The 18917-nt window shown below is 66.4% G+C and overlaps 2 protein-coding genes across 4 annotated transcripts; one reads left to right on the plus strand and one right to left on the minus strand.

Annotated features, from left to right (window-relative positions):
• Positions 1-4: 4 nt before the first annotated feature.
• Positions 5-14402, plus strand: KAT5 (lysine acetyltransferase 5). 2 transcript variants are annotated; one of them, XM_069809413.1, is made up of 14 exons: positions 5-113; positions 233-299; positions 872-940; positions 2003-2139; positions 4576-4776; positions 7103-7183; positions 8614-8688; positions 9885-10133; positions 10705-10794; positions 10879-11019; positions 11882-11975; positions 12974-13133; positions 13837-13918; positions 14166-14402. In XM_069809413.1, exons 1-14 carry the CDS (start codon positions 102-104, stop codon positions 14298-14300), a joined length of 1593 nt encoding a protein of 530 aa, XP_069665514.1. In that variant the 5' UTR covers positions 5-101; the 3' UTR covers positions 14301-14402. The 2 variants fall into 2 exon arrangements, with proteins under 2 accessions (XP_069665514.1, XP_069665515.1); XM_069809414.1 differs by lacking the exon at positions 4576-4776 and having other exon boundaries at positions 8-113.
• Positions 14403-14405: 3 nt separating this feature from the next.
• On the minus strand, positions 14406-16007 carry RNASEH2C (ribonuclease H2 subunit C). 2 transcript variants are annotated; one of them, XM_069809416.1, is made up of 4 exons: positions 15761-16007; positions 15095-15216; positions 14813-14955; positions 14406-14635 (listed from the first exon to the last, which is right to left on the minus strand). In XM_069809416.1, the coding sequence occupies exons 1-4, from the start codon at positions 15900-15902 to the stop codon at positions 14515-14517; spliced, it is 528 nt and encodes a 175-aa protein (XP_069665517.1). In that variant the 5' UTR covers positions 15903-16007; the 3' UTR covers positions 14406-14514. The 2 variants fall into 2 exon arrangements, with proteins under 2 accessions (XP_069665517.1, XP_069665518.1); XM_069809417.1 differs by having other exon boundaries at positions 14406-14534; positions 14836-14955; positions 15761-15956.
• Between the last annotated feature and the right edge of the window lie 2910 nt (positions 16008-18917).

The following is an 18917-nucleotide window of genomic DNA, read 5'->3' on the forward strand; positions in this document are numbered from 1 at the left end:
GCGGATCCCCACCCCCCACCCTCCCTCCTCCCGGAGGAGCCGGAAGGGGCGGGGAAAATCCCGGAAGTGGGTCCGACGGCCCGGAAGCGGAGGCCGGGAGGATGGCGGAGGTGGTGAGTAAGGGGGGGGGGGGCGGGGAAGACGGTAACGGGGACGGGACCCCCCCCGAGGGGTTGTGGGGATCCCCAGGACCCCCCCCGAGGCCTGACGCTCCCCCCCGGCCCCCCCGCAGGGGGAGGTGTCCGAGGGCTGCCGCCTGCCAGTCCTGCGCCGTAACCAGGACAACGAGGATGAGTGGCGTGAGTGGGGCGGGGAAAGGGGCGGGGCCAGCGCGGGGGGCGGGGCCTGGGTGAAGGGGAGGGAAAGGACGGAGGGGGTGGGGGCTGGAGGAGGGGGGCGGGGCCCGCGCGGGGGGGTGGGGCCTGGGTGGAGGGGCGCGAAGGAAGAAGGCGTGGTTTACGGGGAGGGGCGGGGCCTGGGTGGGAGGAGCCTGCAAGGGGAGGCGGGGCCTGGGTGAGGGGCTGGGAGGGGGGCGGGGCCTGGGTGCAGGGGCGAGGCTTGGGTGGAGGGGCGGGGTTTTAGGGGAAGGGCGGGGCCTGCCGGGGAGGGGCGGGGCCTGCGGGCAGGGGGTCTTTGGGGGGGTCCCAAGGGGGTGGGGAGGATTGGGGGGGGTCTCCGGGGGTGTTTGGGGATGGGGGGGGTTGGGGGCATTTTGGGGGGGCAGGGATTGGGTTTTGGGTCCCCCCAGGGTCACATCCCAGGCTGGGGGGGGGGGGTCAGGGGGTCCCCAGGGGGTTTTGGGGGTCCCCGGGTAGGTGGGGGGGGTCCCCAAAAGGGGGGTGGTGACACCCCCGCCCCCCCCCCCCCCCAGCGCTGGCCGAGATCCTGAGCGTGAAGGACATCAGTGGGAGAAAACTCTTCTACGTCCACTACATCGACTGTGAGTGGGGGGGGGGACGCGGGGGTAGCAGGGGGACATGGGGGGGGGGGGGGGCGGGAAGGGGGGGGGCACCACCCCCCCCCCGGTGTCCCCAAGGGCAAAGCGGGGACATGGAGCAGTTACGGGATGACACAGAGGAGGCATGGGGGTGCCAGCACCCCCCCCGTCACCCTGTGTGTGTCCCCCCCCATGCAGTGTCCCCAAGGGGGACACAGAGGGACTATGGGGGGGGGGGGGGGGCTATGGAGGGATTATGGTGCTGAGGGTGCCAGCACCCTCTCTGTCACCCTGTGTCCCCCCCCCATTAGTGTCCCCAACAGCAGGGTAGGCTCACAGAGAAGACATGGAGGGGGGGCACAGAGGGGACACCTATAGAGGTGGTATGGGGGAGGCTGGGGCTGCCAGCAGCCCCCCCCCCGTCACCCCGTGTCCGTGTGTGTCCCCCCCCTGTGTCCTCACGTACGGCACAGGATCATGGAGGGGCTACAGGGGGACAGGGGGGGTTACAAGGGGGTCTGGGGGTGCCAGCACCCCCCCCCAGTGTCCCCAGGAGCAGGGCAGGGTCACAGAGAGGCTATGGGGGGACATGGAGGGGCTGCGGGGGGGGACAAAGAAGGGGCTTAGGGATGCCAGTGCCCCCCCCCTTAACTCCATGCCCCCCCCCAGTGTCCCCAAGAGTGGGGTGGGGACGTGGAGGGGCTACAGAGGGACACGGGGGGGGGCACAGAGGGGACATGGGGTGTTCTGGGGGTGCTGGTACCCCCCCATCACCCTGTGTGTGTCCCCCCCAGGGTCCCTTGGTGTCCCCAAGAGCGGGGTGGGGACGTGGAGGGGCTGCAGGGGGACACGGGGGGACACGAGGGGGACTTGGGGGACTTGCCAGCACCCTCCCTGTCACCCCCATGTGTCATCGTCCCCCCCCCGGTGCCCCAGCAGTAGCGCGGGGACACGGAGAGGCTACAGGGAGAGGCCGTGAGGGGCTCTGGGGGGACACGGGGGGGGACACGGGGGGGTGCCGTTGTCACCCCGTGTGGTTTTGTGTCCCCCCCCGGGTGTCCCCAGTCAACAAGCGCCTGGACGAATGGGTGACCCACGACCGGCTGGACCTGAAGCGGGTGCAGGTGCCGCGGAAAGAAGCCAAGACCCCCACCAAGAACGGGCTGCCCGGCTCCCGGCCCGGCTCCCCGGAGCGCGATCCGGTGAGGGGACAGCCTGGGGACGCTGGGGACAGCTGGGGGGGACGGACGGACGGACACACAGGTCCTGGGGAAAGGGGGGTGGGATGCTGTAGGGCGAGGGGGGGGCATGTGGGGACAGGGGGTGGTCTTGGGGGCTGTGCCAGGGAGAGGGGACAGCCCTGGGGGGACACCAGGGACAGTATCGTGACAGGGGACAGCCCTGGGGGGACACCAGGGACAGTATCACGACAGGGGACAGCCCTGGGGGGACACCAGGGACAGTATCGTGACAGGGGACAGCCCTGGGGGGACACCAGGGACAGTATTGCGACAAGGGACAGCCCTGGGGGGACACCAGGGACAGTATCGTGACAGGGGACAGCCCTGGGGGGACACCAGGGACAGTATCACGACAAGGGACAGCCCTGGGGGGACACCAGGGCCAGTATCGTGACAGGGGACAGCCCTGGGGGGACACCAGGGACAGGGGACAGCCTTGGGGGGACACCAGGGACAGTATCATGACAAGAGACAGCCCTGGGGGGACACGAGGGCCAGTATCACGACAGGGGACAGCCCTGGGGGGACACCAGGGACAGGGGACAGCCCTGGGGGGACACCAGGGACAGTATCGCGACAGGGGACAGCCCTGGGGGGACACCAGGGACAGTATTGCAACAAGGGACAGCCCTGCGGGGACAGCAGGGACAGTATCGTGACAGGGGACAGCCCTGGGGGGACACCAGGGCCAACATAAGGACAAGGGACAGTAGTGGGGACACATATCAGGGACAAAGGACAGCGTGGGGACTGTGGACAGCCCCGGGGGGACAGGAATAGGGGACAGTGGGGGCCAAGGGACAGCCCTGGGGACACACGGCAGGACAGGGGACAGCCCTGGGGGGACACCAGGGACAGTATCGTGACAGGGGACAGCCCTGGGGGGACACCAGGGACAGTATCGCGACAGGGGACAGCCCTGGGGGGACACCAGGGACAGGGGACAGCCCTGGGGGGACACCAGGGACAGTATCGTGACAGGAGACAGCCCTGGGGGGACACCAGGGACAGTATCGCGACAGGGGACAGCCCTGGGGGGACACCAGGGACAGTATCGTGACAGGGGACAGCCCTGGGGGGACACCAGGGACAGTATCGCGACAGGGGACAGCCCTGGGGACACATGGCAGGACAGGGGACAGCCCTGGGGGGACACGAGGGACAGTATCGCGACAGGGGACAGCCCTGGGGACACACACGAGGGACAGCGTGGGGACAGAGGACAGCCGTGGAGACACGCACCAGTGACAGGGGACAGCCCTGGGGGGACATGAGGGACAGTATTGCGACAGGGGACAGCCCTGGGGGGTCACCAGGGACAGGGGACAGCCCTGGGGGGACACGAGGGACAGGGGACAGCCCTGGGGGGACACGAGGGACAGTATCGCGACAGGGGACAGCCCTGGGGGGTCACCAGGGACAGGGGACAGCCCTGGGGGGACACGAGGGACAGTATCGCGACAGGGGACAGCCCTGGGGGGTCACCAGGGACAGGGGACAGCCCTGGGGGGACACGAGGGACAGTATCGCGACAGGGGACAGCCCTGGGGGGACACGAGGGACAGTATCGCGACAGGGGACAGCCCTGGGGGGACACCAGGGACAGTATCGCGACAGGGGACAGCCCTGGGGGGACACGAGGGACAGGGGACAGCCCTGGGGGGACACGAGGGACAGTATCGCGACAGGGGACAGCCCTGGGGACACAGAGCAGGGACAGAGGACGGTGTAAGGACAAGGGACAGCCTTGGGGGGGGACACGTCAGGGACGGGGGACAGCCTTGGGGTGACACACCGGGGACGAGGGACAGCGTGGGGACGGGGCACAACCCTGGGGACACACCAGGGACAGGGGACAGCCCCGCGGGGGACGCGTTGGCCAGGGGACAGCCCTGGCGCCAGGAGGGGACACCCGGAGCCGTCGGGGACAGACCCGGCTCCGATGGGGACACCGGGAGCTGTTGGGGGACACCCAGAGTCAGGGGCCACCCCCCGTGTCACCCCCCGACCCCGGGGACGACCCTGGGAGGGGGTGGTGGTGACATCCAGACCCAAGGGACGTCCCCAGACCCCCCCCCACGTCCCCAGGGGCCACCCCAAAACCCTCGGGGACGTCCCCAACCCCTCTACGGGACCTGGGGGACGTCCCCAACCCTTTCGGGACCTGGGGGACGTCCCCAACCCCTCTACGGGACCTGGGGGACATCCCCGTCACCTGGGGAGGGGACACCGGGGATCCACTGGGGACAAGCGGCGAGGGGGGGGCTGGCGGGGTGACCCGGCTCTGGGGGGGGGCCACCACCCTCCGGTTCGTCCCCAAAGCCACGCGACGGCTTCGTCCCCACGTCCCCGCGTCCCCACCTTCCCCCTAAATGCCTCCTCTTCCTCCCGGCGCAGAGGAAGAGCCTGGACCTGGCGTTGCCGGCGGCCCCCGCCAGCGGGAAGAGCTTGCCGGGGCCACCGGGGCCACCGGGGCCACCGGGGTCGGGGACAGGGACGGTGCCGGTGCCGGTTCAGATCACCCTTCGCTTTCACCTGCCCAAGGAGAGCGAGGCCGAGCCCCCCCCGGCCCCCCCGCCCGGCGGCCAGCGCCCCACGGTAACCCCCAGGGTCCCCAAATGTCCCCAGTGGGTCCCCCCACAGGTCCCGTGGTGGCCCCCGGTCCCCCGTGGCCCCCGTGTCCCATCCCCCCCCCAGCACGGCAGCCCCTAGTTCCAGAGGGTCTTTGTCACCGTCGGTGTCCCCAACGGGTCCCCATCACCGTCCCTGTCCCCAGTGGGCCCTCGTCACCGTCCCTGTCCCCAGTGGGTCCCCGGTTTTGTCCCCAGTGGGTCCCCGTCCCCGACGGGTCCCCGGTTTTGTCCCCAGTGGGTCCTTGTCACCGTCCCTGTCCCCAGTGGGTCCCCGTCCCCGACAGGTCCCCGGTTTTGTCCCCAGTGGGTCCTTGTCACCGTCCCTGTCCCCAGTGGGTCCCCGTCCCCGACGGGTCCCCGGTTTTGTCCCCAGTGGGTCCTCGTCACCATCCCTGTCCCCAGTGAGTCCTCATCACTGTCCGTGTCCCCAGTGGGTCCCCAGTTTTGTCCCCAGTGGGTCCTTCTCGCCGTCCCTGTCCCCAGTGGGTCCCTGTCCCCAGTGGGTCACCAGTTTTGTCCCCAGTGGGTCCTTGTCACCGTCCCTGTCCCCAGTGGGTGTCTGGTTTTGTCCCCAGTGGGTTGTCGTCACCGTCCCTGTCCCCAGTGGGTCCCCGGTTTTGTCCCCAACAGGTCTCTGTCCCCAGTGGGTCCCCAGTTTTGTCCCCAGTGGGCCCTCGTCACCGTCCCTGTCCCCAGTGGGTCCCTGGTTTTGTCCCCAGTGGGTCATCGTCACCGTCCCTGTCCCCAGTGGGTCCCCGGTTTTGTCCCCAACAGGTCCCTGTCCCCAGTGGGTCCCCAGTTTTGTCCCCAACAGGTCCCCAGTTTTGTCCCCAGTGGGTCCTTGTCACCGTCCCTGTCCCCAGTGGGTCCTTCTCACCATCGCTGTGCCCAGTGGGTCCTTGTCACCGTCCCTGTCCCCAGTGAGTCCCTAGTTTTGTCCCCAGTGGGTCCCCGGTTTTGTCCCCAGTGGGTCCTTGTCACCATCCCTGTCCCCGACGGGTCCCCGGTTTTGTCCCCAGTGGGTCCTTGTCACCGTCCCTGTCCCCAGTGGGTCCCAGGGTTTGTCCCCAACAGGTCCCTGTTCCCAGTGGGTGTCTGGTTTTGTCCCCAGTGGGTCCTTCTCGCCGTCCCTGTCCCCAGTGGGTGCCTGGTTTTGTCCCTAACAGGTCCCTGTCCCCAGTGGGTCCCCAGTTTTGTCCCCAACTGGTCCCCAGGTTTGTCCCCAGTGGGTCCTTGTCACTGTCCCTGTCCCCAGCGGGTCCCTGGCTTTGTCCCCAAGGGGTTTTTGTCCCCAGTGGATCCCCGTCACTGTCTCTGTCCCCAACAGGTCCCTGTCACCATCTCTGTCCCCAGTGGGTGCCTGATTTTGTCCCCAACAGGTCCCCATCCTTGTCACCAATGGGTCCCTGTCCCCAGTGGGTCCCTGGTTTTGTCCCCAAGGGGTTCTTGTCCCCAGTGGGTCCCTGTCCCCAGTGGGTGCCTGTTCTGTCCCCAGTGGGTTCTTGTCCCCAGCAGGTCCCCATCGCTGTCCCCGTCCCCAGTAGGTTCCTGGGTCTGTCACCAGTGGGTGCCTGTCCCCAGTGGGTCCCCATCGCTGTCCCTGTCCCCAGTGGGTCTCTGTCCCCAGCTGGGTCCCCCCCAGCCGAGTGTCCCCAGCCCCACCGTGTCCCCCCCCCAGCACCCCAGTGTCCCCATCACTGTCCCCACAGGCCACCTCCCCCCCCACCATGCCTGGGTGTCCCCCTCTGCGTGGCGGGGTGTCCCCTGAGCCTCCCCCCTCCCAGGGCAGGGCTGTGCTGGGGCCATACTGGGAGCACTGGGGGGCTGCTGGGGTGACACTGGGAGCACTGGGGTGATACTGGGGACTGCTAGGGGCTACTGGGGCAATACTGGGAGCACTGGGGGGCTGCTGGGGTGACACTGGGAGCGCTGGGGTGACACTGGGAGCACTGGGGTGATACTGGGGACTGCTAGGGGCTACTGGGGCAATACTGGGAGCACTGGGGGGCTGCTGGGGTGACACTGGGAGCACTGGGGTGATAACTGGGGACTGCTAGGGGCTACTGGGGCAATACTGGGAGCACTGGGGGGCTGCTGGGGTGACACTGGGAGCACTGGGGTGATACTGGGGACTGCTAGGGGCTACTGGGGCAATACTGGGAGCACTGGGGAGGGGCAACAGAGCCTCCTACTGCTCCCAGTTGCGACCCCCAGCAGCAGGGCTGGGTGTTACTGGGCGGGACTGGGAAGAACTGGGAGGGACTGGGAGGGACTGACGGGTGTCCCTGCAGAAGCGTAAGGTGGAGGTGGTGTCACCCGCCACCCCCGTCCCTGCTGCCACCGAGACCTCGCAGGCCTCCGTCTTCCCCCAGGTGAGACCAGTGCTTCCCAGTAACCACCCAGTAACCACCCAGTAACGCCAGCGACCCCCCCCAGTAACGCCAGTAACTACCCAGTAGCAGCAGCAGTTCAGAAACTGTATTTTCACCCGTAACAGGTAGCAACTTCCCGGTAACACCAGTAATTCCCAATACTTCCCAGTAATACCAGTATAGCCTTAATAAAAGCAGTAGTTCCCCAGTAACACCAGTAGCTGACTAGTAACACCAGTAACTAACGAACCAGAGCAGTACCTGCGTGGTAAATTCTCATTCACACCAGTAGCAGCTGGGAAACTCCCAGTAACACCAGTTATTTTGCAGTAACACCAGTATCCTATTAGTAAAACTAGTAACTGCTCAGTAACAAACTAGTAACCAACCAGTAACACCAGTAACCAACCAGTAAAAGCAATGGCTGCATGGCAATTTTTCATTCACACCAGTAGCAATTGGTGACTTCTCAATAACACCAATAACTTCCCGGTATATCCCAGTAACACCAATATTCTCTCGGTAAAGCCACTAAGCTCCCAGTAGCTAACCAGTAACCCCACTAACTACTCAGCAAGAGCAATGACTGTGTAGTAGCTTCCCAGTAACACCAATCGTTTTCCAGTACTTCCCAGTAATACGAGTAATATTAGTAAAAGCAATAAGTGCTGACTAACACCAGTAACTAACCAGTAACCAACAAGTAACACCAGTAACTAACCAGTAACTGACCAGTAACCAACCACTAACCCCAGTAACTAACCAATTACACCAGTAGCCAACAAGTAATTACTCATTAATCACTTATTAACACACACGCCACTTAGGACCCCCCCCCACTCTTCCCAGTAACCCCCCCCAGTCCTCCCAGTAACCCCCCCCAACTCCCTGGGGGCATCCCCAGTCCCTTGGGGGGGTCCCCAAACCCTGGGGGGGTCTCCAGACCCTTATGGGCAGCCCTGGGGGGGGTCATTAATTCCCTGGGGGGGTCTCCAGTCCCTGAGGGGGGGTCCCCAAACCCTGGGGGGGGTCTCCAGTTCCTTGGGGGTGTCTCCAGTCCTTTGAGGGGGGGGTCCCCAAACCCTGGCGGGGTCTCCAGTCCCTGGGGGGGGTGTCTCTTGTCCCTTGTGGGCGTCCCCTGACTCCTGGGGGGGGGTCTCCAGTCTCTTATGGGGGGCCCCAAGCCCTGGGGGGGGTCTCCAGTCCTTTGAGGGGGTCCCCAAACCCGGGGGGGGTCCCCTTGACCTGGGGGGGGGGGGTCCTCAAGCCCTGGGAGGGGGGGGTGTCCCTAAGCCCTAGGTGGGTTCTCGGCGCGGGGGGGGGTCTTATGACCATTGGGGGGTCCCCAGCCCCTCGGGGGGGGTCCTCAGGTTCTGGGGGGGGCCTTTGGGGGGGGGGGGGTGTTGCTGATGCCCCCCCCTTCCGTGCAGAACGGCTCCGCTCGCCGGGCAGTGGCCGCCCAGCCGGGACGCAAGAGGAAATCGGCTTGTCTGGGCACCGACGAGGTGGGGGGGACACGGGACATGGGGGGGGACACGGGACATGGGGGGGACACTGGGGGGACGGGGGGACGCTGGGGGGAGAGGGCTGCCCAGCTCCAGTGGGGTGGGGGCAGAGGGGAGGGCAAGGGAGGGGGGGAAACAGCCTTGAGATGGGGAAACTGAGGCACGGGGAGGGGAAATGGGGCCAGGAAAAGGGAGAAAAAACAGCCTTAAACTGGGGAAAGTGAGGCAGGAAAGGGGAAAAACAGCCTAGAAATGGGGAAACTGAGGCAGGGGAGGGGAAATGGGGCCAGGAAAAGGAGGAAACCTGCCCTTAAACTGGGGAAAGTGAGGCAGGAAAGGGGAGAAAAAGCCTGGGAATGGGGAAACTGAGGCAGGGAAGGGGAAATGGGACAAGGAAAAGGGGGAAATCCACCCTTAAACTGCAGAAACTGAGGCAGGGGAAACAGGGTCAGGAAAGGGAGGAAACCTGCCCTTAAACTGGGGAAAGTGAGGCAGGAAAGGGGAGAAACAGTCTGGAAATGGGGAAACTGAGGCAGGGGAGGGGAAATGGGGCCAGGAAAAGGGAGAAAAAACAGCCTTAAACTGGGGAAACTGAGGCACAGGACGGAAGAAGCAGCCCCTGACCGAGGGAAACTGAGGCAGCAAAGGAGGGGAAACAAACCTCAACAGGGGAAACTGAGGCAGGGGAAGGGGAACAGGGAAAGATAACAGAAGGAAATCAACCTTAAACAGGGGAAACCAAGGCAAGGAAGGGGAAATGGGGTAAAAAAGGGGGAAAACAACCTTGAAATGGGGAAACTGAGGCACGGGGGAAAAATGAGACAAGAAAAAGCAGCAAGCCCAACCTTAAACTGGGGAAACTGAGGCAGGAAAGAGGAAATGGGACAAGAAAAGGGAGAAAAACCAGCCTTAAACTGAGGAAACTGAGGCAGGGGAGGGGAAACGGGGTCAGGAAAGGGAGGAAACCTGCCCTTAAACTGGGGAAACTGAGGCAGGGGAGGGGAAATGGGGGGAAGGACAAGGAGGGAAACCAACCTTAAACTGGGGAAACTAAGGCAGGGGAAGGGGAAAAGAGCAAGATAACAGAGCAAAACCAACCTTAAACTGGGGAAACTGAGGCAGGGAAAGGCAGAACGAGCTATCAAGCGGGACGGAGGGTCTCACAGCTGGGGATAACACCAAATAACCCCCCCCAGGACTCTCAGGACTCGTCGGACGGAGCCCCCTCGGCGCCGCGGATGACGGGCAGCCTGGTGTCGGATCGCAGCCACGATGACATCGTCACGCGGATGAAAAACATCGAATGCATCGAGCTGGGGCGGCATCGCCTCAAACCCTGGTACTTCTCCCCCTACCCCCAGGAGCTGACGGCGCTGCCCGTCCTCTACCTCTGCGAATTCTGCCTCAAGTACGGCCACAGCCTCCGCTGCCTCCAGCGTCACCTGGTAGGGACCCCCCCCCGCCTCAATAATTGGGGACATCCCCCCCCCGGAGGGATTGGGGACCCCCCTGGGTGGACTGGAGACCCTCCCTTGGGATGGATCTTCCCTCCTTGGGGTGGCTTGGGGGCCCCCAGGGTAACACTGAACCACTTGGGGTAACACTGACCCCCCCCCCAGGGCAGATCTGAGCCCCCCCCACCCCAAGGTGGATTGGGGGGACAACCACCCCCCCAGGGTGATGGGGGAACCCCCTGGGGTGCATCTCGCCTCCCCAGATTGGCACAGGGACCCCCAGGGTGGGTCCGAGTCCCCCCTGGGGTAACGCTGACCCCCCCCAGGGCAGATCTGCCCCTCCCAGGGTAACACTGACCCCCCCCAGGGCAGATTTAACACACCACCCCCCCCCCCCCCCAGGGCATCAATCCCCCCCAAGGGCACACAACTCCCCCACCACCACCACTATTTACACCTCTCAGGAGATGTTACCCCCCCCCCCCGAATCCCCCCAAGAAATCCAATTCACACCCCCCCCCTTTTTTTACACCCCCTCCCCTTCTTTTTTGCCCCTCCCCAGACCAAATGCGACCTGCGACACCCCCCGGGCAACGAGATCTATCGCAAAGGCACCATCTCCTTCTTCGAGATTGACGGGCGGAAGAACAAGGTAACGCGGGATGGGGGGGAGGGTTCCTGGGGGGTACCCCCAAATGCTGGGGTCCTCCCTGACCCCCCCGGGACCCCCCCCCAGAGTTATTCGCAGAACCTCTGCTTGTTGGCCAAGTGTTTTCTGGACCACAAGACGTTGTATTACGACACTGACCCCTTTCTCTTCTACGTCATGACCGAGTACGACTGCAAAGGCTTCCACATCGTCGGCTACTTCTCCAAGGTGGGGGGGGGGGGGGGAGTCCGGGGGGGCTTCTGGGAAGGTCCGGGGCGGGGTGTAAAGGGGGTTTGGGGGAAGCTGGAGGAGATATGGGGGAGTCCTGGGGGATGAAGGGGTGGGGAAGGGTCTGAGGGGGGTGAGGATGGGTCCTTGGGGGGCTGGGGAAGGGTCCTGGGGGAGGGTCCTGGGGGGTCCCTGGGGGATGGGAGGGGGACTGAGGGGGTGGGGAAGGGTCTTTGGGGGTCCCCCAAGGATCGGAGGGGGACGAAAGGGGAATTAGGAGTCACTAGGGGGTGGGTGAAGGGTTCTAGGGGGTCCTTGGAGAATGGGAGGGGGGGCTGAAGGGGTGAGGAGGGGTCCTAGGGGGATAGGAGGGGGGTCAGGATGGGTCCTTGGGGGGCTGGGGAAGGGTACTGGGGGTCTTGGGGGGAAGGGAAAGGCTCCGGTGGGTCCCTGGGGGACAGGAGGAGTCTTGGCAGGGGAATTTGGGGGGGGTCCCCAGGGACGGGGCTGTGTTTGGGGTCCCCTGGGGGGGGGGTTGCAGGGGGAGGGAAGCTGGGACACCCCCAGAGTTTTAGGGTCCTCAGCAGGCTTTTGGGAGACCCCCAGGGGTGTGGTCTTGGGGGGGGGGCAGCTCTGGGGGGGCTTTTGGGGGTCCCTGGGAGTTTGGGGGAGGTCCAGGGGGGCTTTGGGGGATCCCAGGGAGGATCCCAAGGAGTTTTGGGGGGGGTCTCTGGGGGGGTTGGCAGTCCCCTGGTGGTTTGGGGAACTCCCAGGGGCTTTGGGGGAGGCCTGGGGGGGGGGTTTGGGGGAGTCCCTGGGGGCATTTGGGGTGCCGGCTGATTTTGGGGGGGGGGGGTTGCAGGAGAAGGAATCGACGGAGGATTACAACGTGGCCTGTATCCTCACCCTGCCGCCCTACCAGCGCCGGGGCTACGGCAAACTGCTCATCGAGTTCAGTGAGCGACTCCCCTAAATTTTTCCCCACTGGGGACCCCCCCCCTAAATCCCTGGGGACCCCCCTAAATCCCCAGGGACCCCCCCCAAATCACCAGGGACCCTCCAAACCCTCACCAAGGCAGCCCCCCCCAGCCTCCATTGAGAAGCTTCAAAACTGCTCTGATAAACCCTTAAAATTCTCTAGGTTGGGGGGGAATAACCCTCCTGGGCACCCCAAAAATGCTTGGGGGGGGCCCCAAAATTCCCTAGACATAGTCTGAAAACCCTTGCGGGGGGGGGGAACACCCACTCAGAGACCCCCAAAATACTTTGAGGGGCCCCAAAATCCCTCCCAAAAGGCTCTGAAAACTCTCCCAGGGGCTCAACCCCTCTCTGGGGTGCCCCAAAATGCACCAGGGGACCCCAAAACTCTGTGGGGTAGACCCTGCTGGGGGGGGGGGACCTCAGAAACCCTTTCAGGGGGCCAAACACTGCTTGGGGGAACCCGAAAATACACCAGGGGACCCCAAAAACCCTTTGTGGGGCAAAGCCTGCCATGAGGGGAGACCCCAAAAACTCTTCCAGGAAGCCAGGCCCCCCTGAGTGGATCCTAAAATACACCAGGGGCCCCAAAATCCCCTCCGGGGGGGTATGGCAAAACCCTGTGGGGAACCCCAAAATCCTCCCCAGGGACCCTGCAGACCCTCCGGGGGGGGGGGGGGCAACCCCAAACTCCCTCTGTGGGGCAAACCCTGTTGCAGGGCCCTTCTCAGACCAAAGCACCCCCCCCCACGGTACCCCAAAATACACCAGGGGACACCCCCCCCGCAAAAAACCTTCTGCAGTGCAAAACCTGCCACGGGGCGGGTGAACCCCAAAAAACCCTCCTGGAAGGAAAACTAGTGCCAGGGCCCCCCAAAATACAGCAAAACCCCAAATCCCTTCTGCAGACCTTCCTGGGGGTTGGGGGGGGGCCCCAACTCTGGCATGACACCCCCCCCCCCAACCCCCCAAAAAGGCTACGAGCTCTCCAAGGTGGAGGGGAAGACGGGGACCCCCGAGAAGCCGCTGTCGGACCTGGGGCTCCTCTCGTACCGCAGCTACTGGTCCCAGACCATCCTGGAGATCCTGATGGGGCTGAAGGCCGAGGGGGGGGAGCGCCCCCAAATCACCATCAAGTAAGCCCGGACCCCCTCCCTGAGGCTCCGCCCCCTCCTCCCCGAGGCTCCACCCCCCTCCCCGAGGCCCCGCCCCCCTCAACTTCCCCAAGTCCTCCCCTAGCACCGGGGGAACTGGCTGCTCCTCCTGGCTCCGCCCACCCTGCCCAAAGCCCCGCCCCTCGCGAGGACACACCTCTCCATGCCCCAAGCCACACCCCACTCCCTTTAGGCCCCACCCCAACTCTTTTAAGCTCCACCCCTTGTTTATCCCAGGAAACAGGGTACACCTCCTGGCTCTGCCCACCTGGCCCAAAGTCCCGCCCACTCCCAGCTGCCACTCTACTCAAAGCCACACCCCTTTTTAAGCTCCACCCCTTTCCCTGCCACAGGGCAGCCCACCAGGCCCCACCCTCCTCCCTTAGGCCACACCCCCTGCAAGCAAGCCCCTCCCTTTTCTAATCTAGCACCTGGGACAGGGCAGCTCCCTTAAGCCCCACCTACCCAGCCCTAAGCTCCACCCCAGAAATAAGCTCCACCCCTTTTCCCAGAGACTCCGCCCCCTCCCCTAACCCTTAGGGTTTCCCCACCACAGGGAAAGGGGGATTGGGGGGGGGGGGGGGGGCATTAAGGGGTGGCCCAGAGGGGGATGGGGGGGGTCTGGGGGTACCACCCCCCTCCTCACACACCCCTAAACCCCGCCCACCCCCCAAACCCCCCCCAGTGAGATCAGCGAGATCACCAGCATCAAGAAGGAGGACGTCATCTCCACCCTCCAATACCTCAACCTCATCAACTACTACAAGGTCGGGGTCGCTGCCTGAGTTTTTGGGGGGTGTGGGGGGGCGAGGGGGGGCACACGAGCACCCTTGGGGCCCCTGAATTACAGGGGGGGTGGGCCACCGGTGCACCTGGGTCCCCAAAAACCCTCGAGGAGGGGACCCTAACTCCCCTTTGGGACATGGTAACCCCTGGGTGCAGTACTGGGGGGGGGAGCGCTTGCTGGACACCTGGGGGTCCCCCCCTCGATGTGTGGGTGTCCCCCCCCCGCAGGGACAGTACATCCTGACGCTGTCGGAGGACATCGTGGAGGGACACGAGCGGGCGATGCTGAAGCGGGTGCTGCGCATCGACGCCAAGTGCCTCCATTTTACCCCCAAGGACTGGAGCAAGAGGGGCAAGTGGTGAGGCCACGCCTGCCCACCCCCACCCTCTTTGGCCACACCCACCTGCCACACCCCACCCCACCTCATTACCCCACAGCCGGTAATTAAACATCAGCAACTGGCACTCGGCTCTGCCTCTTTTATTGGGGGGTGGGGCTTATACACGCTCTGCCCCACAGGGGAGGGGCTTGGTGGGTGGGGTCTGTCAGGGCTCCGCCTCCTCGCTGCTGTCAGTCTCAGGGACAGGGGCATGGATCTGGGGGGGCAGAAAAAGGGGGAGGGGGGAGGAACCCAGGTGTTTGGGACCCATAAGTGTGGGTCCAGGCATCCGTGCCCCATAAGTGTGGGGCCCAGGACCTCCCCCAACCCCCTCGCCCCACAGACACCAGCGTCTGTGCCCCATAAGTGTGGGTCCAGGTGTCTGCACCCCATAAGTGTGGGTCCCAGGATGTCCCCCACCCCACAGACCCCATCATCCGTGCCCCATAAGTGTGGGTCCAGGTGTCTGTGCCCCGTAAGTGTGGGTCCCGGGACCTCCCCCAGCCCCCCGGACTCACCGCGTGGGCGAGGGGTCCCCACTGCAGCGCCAGGGCCAATCCCCTGGTGGGAGAAGGGATGACGTCAGCCTCCCAATCCGTGATGACGTCAAAAGTCCCCGTCACCATCACCCACCGCTCCTGGAGATCAAAGGTGAGAGGTCAGAGCGGGGCAGGGAACACGACCTGCCCCACGGAAAGGGATTTTGGGGAACAACATGGGGCTTTGCTGCCCCATGGGGGGGATATTCCGTGCCCCCCATGTGTGGGGCGGCCTCACCTGGGGATCTTTGTCGTCGCCGGGGGGGGCCTCCCCCTCCCGCAGCAGCACCCCCCGGTAGCCGTGGGGCAGCGGCAGTTCCCGGCCCCCCATGCGCCGCCCCCGGAACGAGGCCCATAGCTCTTGGGGGGGGGGTGAAAGGAGTGAAGGGGGGGTGTCAGTGCCCCAAAACCTGCCCCATAGTGGCCCCCTCAGCCCCACAGCAGCCCCCCCCAACTCCCTCAGATGCTCTCCTCTCAGCCCCCCAGAGCCCCCCTCTCTCATCTCAGCCCCACAGCAGCCCCCCCTCCCCTAGACACCCCCCCTCAGGCCCACAGCAGCCCCCCAGAGACCCCCTCTCCCAACCCAGCCCCACAGCAGCCCCCCCTCAGTCCCACAGGAGCCCCCCCTGCCCAAACACCCCCCCTCAGCCCCACAGGAGCCCCCATCTCCCATCCCAGCCCCACTGCAGCCCCCCCTTCCCCAGACACCTCCCATCTCAGCCCCACAGCAGCCCCCAGACACACAGCAGCCCCCCCTCAGCCCCACAGAAGCCCCCCGGAGCCCTCCTCTCCCATCCCAGCCCCAGTGCAGCCCCCCCCACCCCAAACTCCCCCAGAGCCCCCCCTTCAGCCCCACAGCAGCCCCCCAGAGCCCCCTCCCTCCGGCCCTGTCCCGGTCCCTCACCGCCGCCGGGGCCGGGCTGGGTCCGCAGGAAAGCGGCCACGGGAGCGGGTCCGTCCCGCCCCACCCGGCAGGGCAGGAGCTGGGCCGGCAGCCGGGGCCGGGCCTCGCCGGGAACGGCCCGCAGCCGAACCCCCGCCGCCATGACGGGCGCCGCACCGGAAGGGGAAGTGACGCGTCAAGGCGCCGGAAGGGAATATGGCGCCGGGAGGTAAAATGGCGGCGGCGCGCGGCATGACGGGAGTTGCAGTTCCGGGCGGGGGAGGCTCTGGGGGGGCCCCAGCCCCACGGATCCCTCATGGGACCCCCCCCCCCCCCGCCAAGCCCCATGGATTCCCCATGGCCCCCACCCCCCCGACCCACAGGGACCCCCCACATCTCCTTCTCAGCCCCACAGATCCCTCTGTGAGACCCCCCCATGGGGGTCCCCAGCCCCATAGATTCTCCATGGGACCCCCGTGGCCCCCCCCTTCCCCCAGCCCCACAGCGACCCCCCCCAGATCCTTCTGTGGGATCCCCATGCCCCCCCCCATCCCTCAGACCCACAGGGACCCCCCAGCCCCCCAGATTCCCCATAGGACCCCCATGGCCCCCCCCTCAGCCCCACAGGGACCCCCCCAGATCCTGCTATGGGACCCCCATGGCCCCCCCCAGCCCCCCAGATTCCCCATAGGACCCCCCACATCATCGCCCCCCCCCCCCTTGTACGTGTCCCCCCCACCAGGACCAACCCCCCCATCGTTGTCCACCCGTGTCCCGTCCCCCCCCGGAATGGACAGACGGACAGACGCCGGCTCTGCGCTTCGCCCATCTTCATGTGGGGTGACGGCACCCGTGGAGGAGGGGCCAACCACGCCCTGACACGCCCCGTCACAGCCCGACACGCCCCAAGACACACCGACACGCCCCGTCACGCCTTGTCGTGCTCCATCCGTCATGCTCCGTCACACCTCAATACACGTCGACACGCCCCGTCACGCCTTGTCACGCCCTGTCACGCCCTGTCACGCCCCAATACAGGTCGACACGCCCCGTCACACCTTGTCTTGTTCCGTCACGCTTTGTCACACCCCGTCACGCTCCGTCACGCCTTGTCACGCTCCGCCATGTGTCGACACGTCCCCGCCGTGCCTCCTCCTGCTCCATCACGGCTTGTCATGCCCCAAGACAGGTCGACACGCCCCGCCACACCTTGTCACGCCCTGCCACATGTCGACACGCCACACCACGCCCTGTCATGCCTTGTCACACCCCAATACACGTCAACACGCCCCGCGGCGCCTTGTCACGCCCCGTCACGCCCCGTCACGTCAACACGCCCTGCCACACCCCGCCACATGTCGACACGCCCCGCCACGCCGCCACGCCACACCCTGTCACGCTCCATCCCGCCCCATAACACGTCGCCACGCCCCGCCGCACCCCGCCACATGTCGCCGCGCCCCGCCACATGTCGCCACGCCCCGCTGCGCCCCGTCACGCCTCCCCCTGCCCCCGCAGCAGCCGGGCCAGGGCCAGCAGCCCCCCCCAGCGCTGACACCTCAGTTCCACCCAGCCGCCCCCCCCCGCCCTCACCAAAACCAGCCCCCGGGGGGGGAGGGCGGCGGCCGCCACCCACCCCCCCACCCCCTCCCGCGCCTCGTCCAGCAAAAAGGGGGCGAGGGCGGGGGGAGGGCACCCCCCCTCCCCCTGCAAAACCAAGCGGCTTTCGGGGTGCCCCCCCAGGGCTCCCCACATGGCGCCAAAAGCCCGGCGGCGGCGGGGGGGGTCCCAAGCGGGGGGCAGGGCGAGGGGCCGGAGCTGGAGCCCCAAAGGGAGGGGGAGGGGGGGCAGGGGGGAGAGGAGGGTGCCCCCCCCCCCCACCCTGAGATCCCCCCCCCGGGGTGAAGATGGCGGCGACGCTGAGGGTGGGGGGCAGGGGGAGGTGGGGGTGCAGGGTGAGGGTCAGCTCGGCCCCTGCCCCCCCCAGCCCCGCCAGGGACCCCTCAGCCTGGGGGGGGGCTCGGGGGGTGCAGCCCCCCACCCGCAGCTGGAGGGCCAGGAGCCGGGGGGGGTCCCCCAGAAAAGAGGGGGGGCCTGGAGAAGAAAGAGGGGGGGCAGCCCGACCAGGGGGGGGTCCTACAGGAGAAGGGGGGGCCGGAGAGGAATGGGGGGGGTCTCCTCCGTCGTGGCCCCCCCCCGGCAGCTCTACCCTCAAGCGCAGCCTGACGGCCACCGGCCCCCCCCGGGTCGCCATCGCCTCCCCCCAGCCCTCGGGGTCTTGGGGGGCTCCGGGGGGGGCAGAAAAAGGCGGGGGGGGGTCAGGCAGGCACCGCAGGGAGCAAGGGGGGGCAAGAGCGGGCAGGAGGGTGGGGGCTCCCCCCCCTCCTCCTCCTCCTCTTCCTCCATCACCGCCCCCCCCGTGAGGAGGAGGAGGAGGAGGAGGAGGAGGGAGGCGCCGCGGGGGGGTCCCCAAAACGGCGGCTAATTTGGGGGGGCCCAAAGCGGCGGCGAGGGCGGCGTGAAGGCGAGCGCGGTCGCCCACGTCGGGGTCCGTCCGTGGCGCGGGGGGGGCGGCGTGTCCCCCCCCCAAAAAAAAAGGAGAGGGGCCTAAAGGGGGGGGGGGGTAAAGGGGGGAGCCCCAAAAAGGGAGGAGGGGGGCGGCGGCGCTCAACACCCCCTGCCCCCCCTTCCAGCCCCCCCTTTCCGCCGCCAGCACCCGCCGCAGGTAGCCCCGGATTTGGGGGTCCCCCCGGGGGGGGGGCGGGGGGGGTGGCCAAAACTTTTAAAAGGCCCCAAAGTTGCGGGGTGCCGGGGGGGGGGAGGGGGGGTCCCAAAGACTTTCCGGCGCAGGACCCCCCCGAAAGGTCCCCCCAAAACTTTGGCCAGTTCTAATAAATGGGGGGGAGCGGTGGGGTGACCCCCCCTCAATAATTTTTCCGCCGCCCCCCCCAATTTGTCCCCCCCGTCCCCCCCAAACCATCGGCAATAGGTGAAAACCGCCCGGCAAAACAAAACGGGGGGGCCCCCCCCCCAATTTGACCACCAACCCCTGCAACCAGCATTGGCCCCCCCTCCCATTTCGGCCCCCCCCCCCCATTTTGAGAACAAAAAGCCGCCGCCGCTTCGAAACGGGGTAAAAATATTTCGGGGGGGTCCCCTCCCCCCGGGAAAAGAGCGG

This window comes from Haliaeetus albicilla, chromosome 22, assembly GCF_947461875.1.
Source record: "Haliaeetus albicilla chromosome 22, bHalAlb1.1, whole genome shotgun sequence".
Taxonomy (NCBI): Eukaryota; Metazoa; Chordata; class Aves; order Accipitriformes; family Accipitridae; genus Haliaeetus; species Haliaeetus albicilla.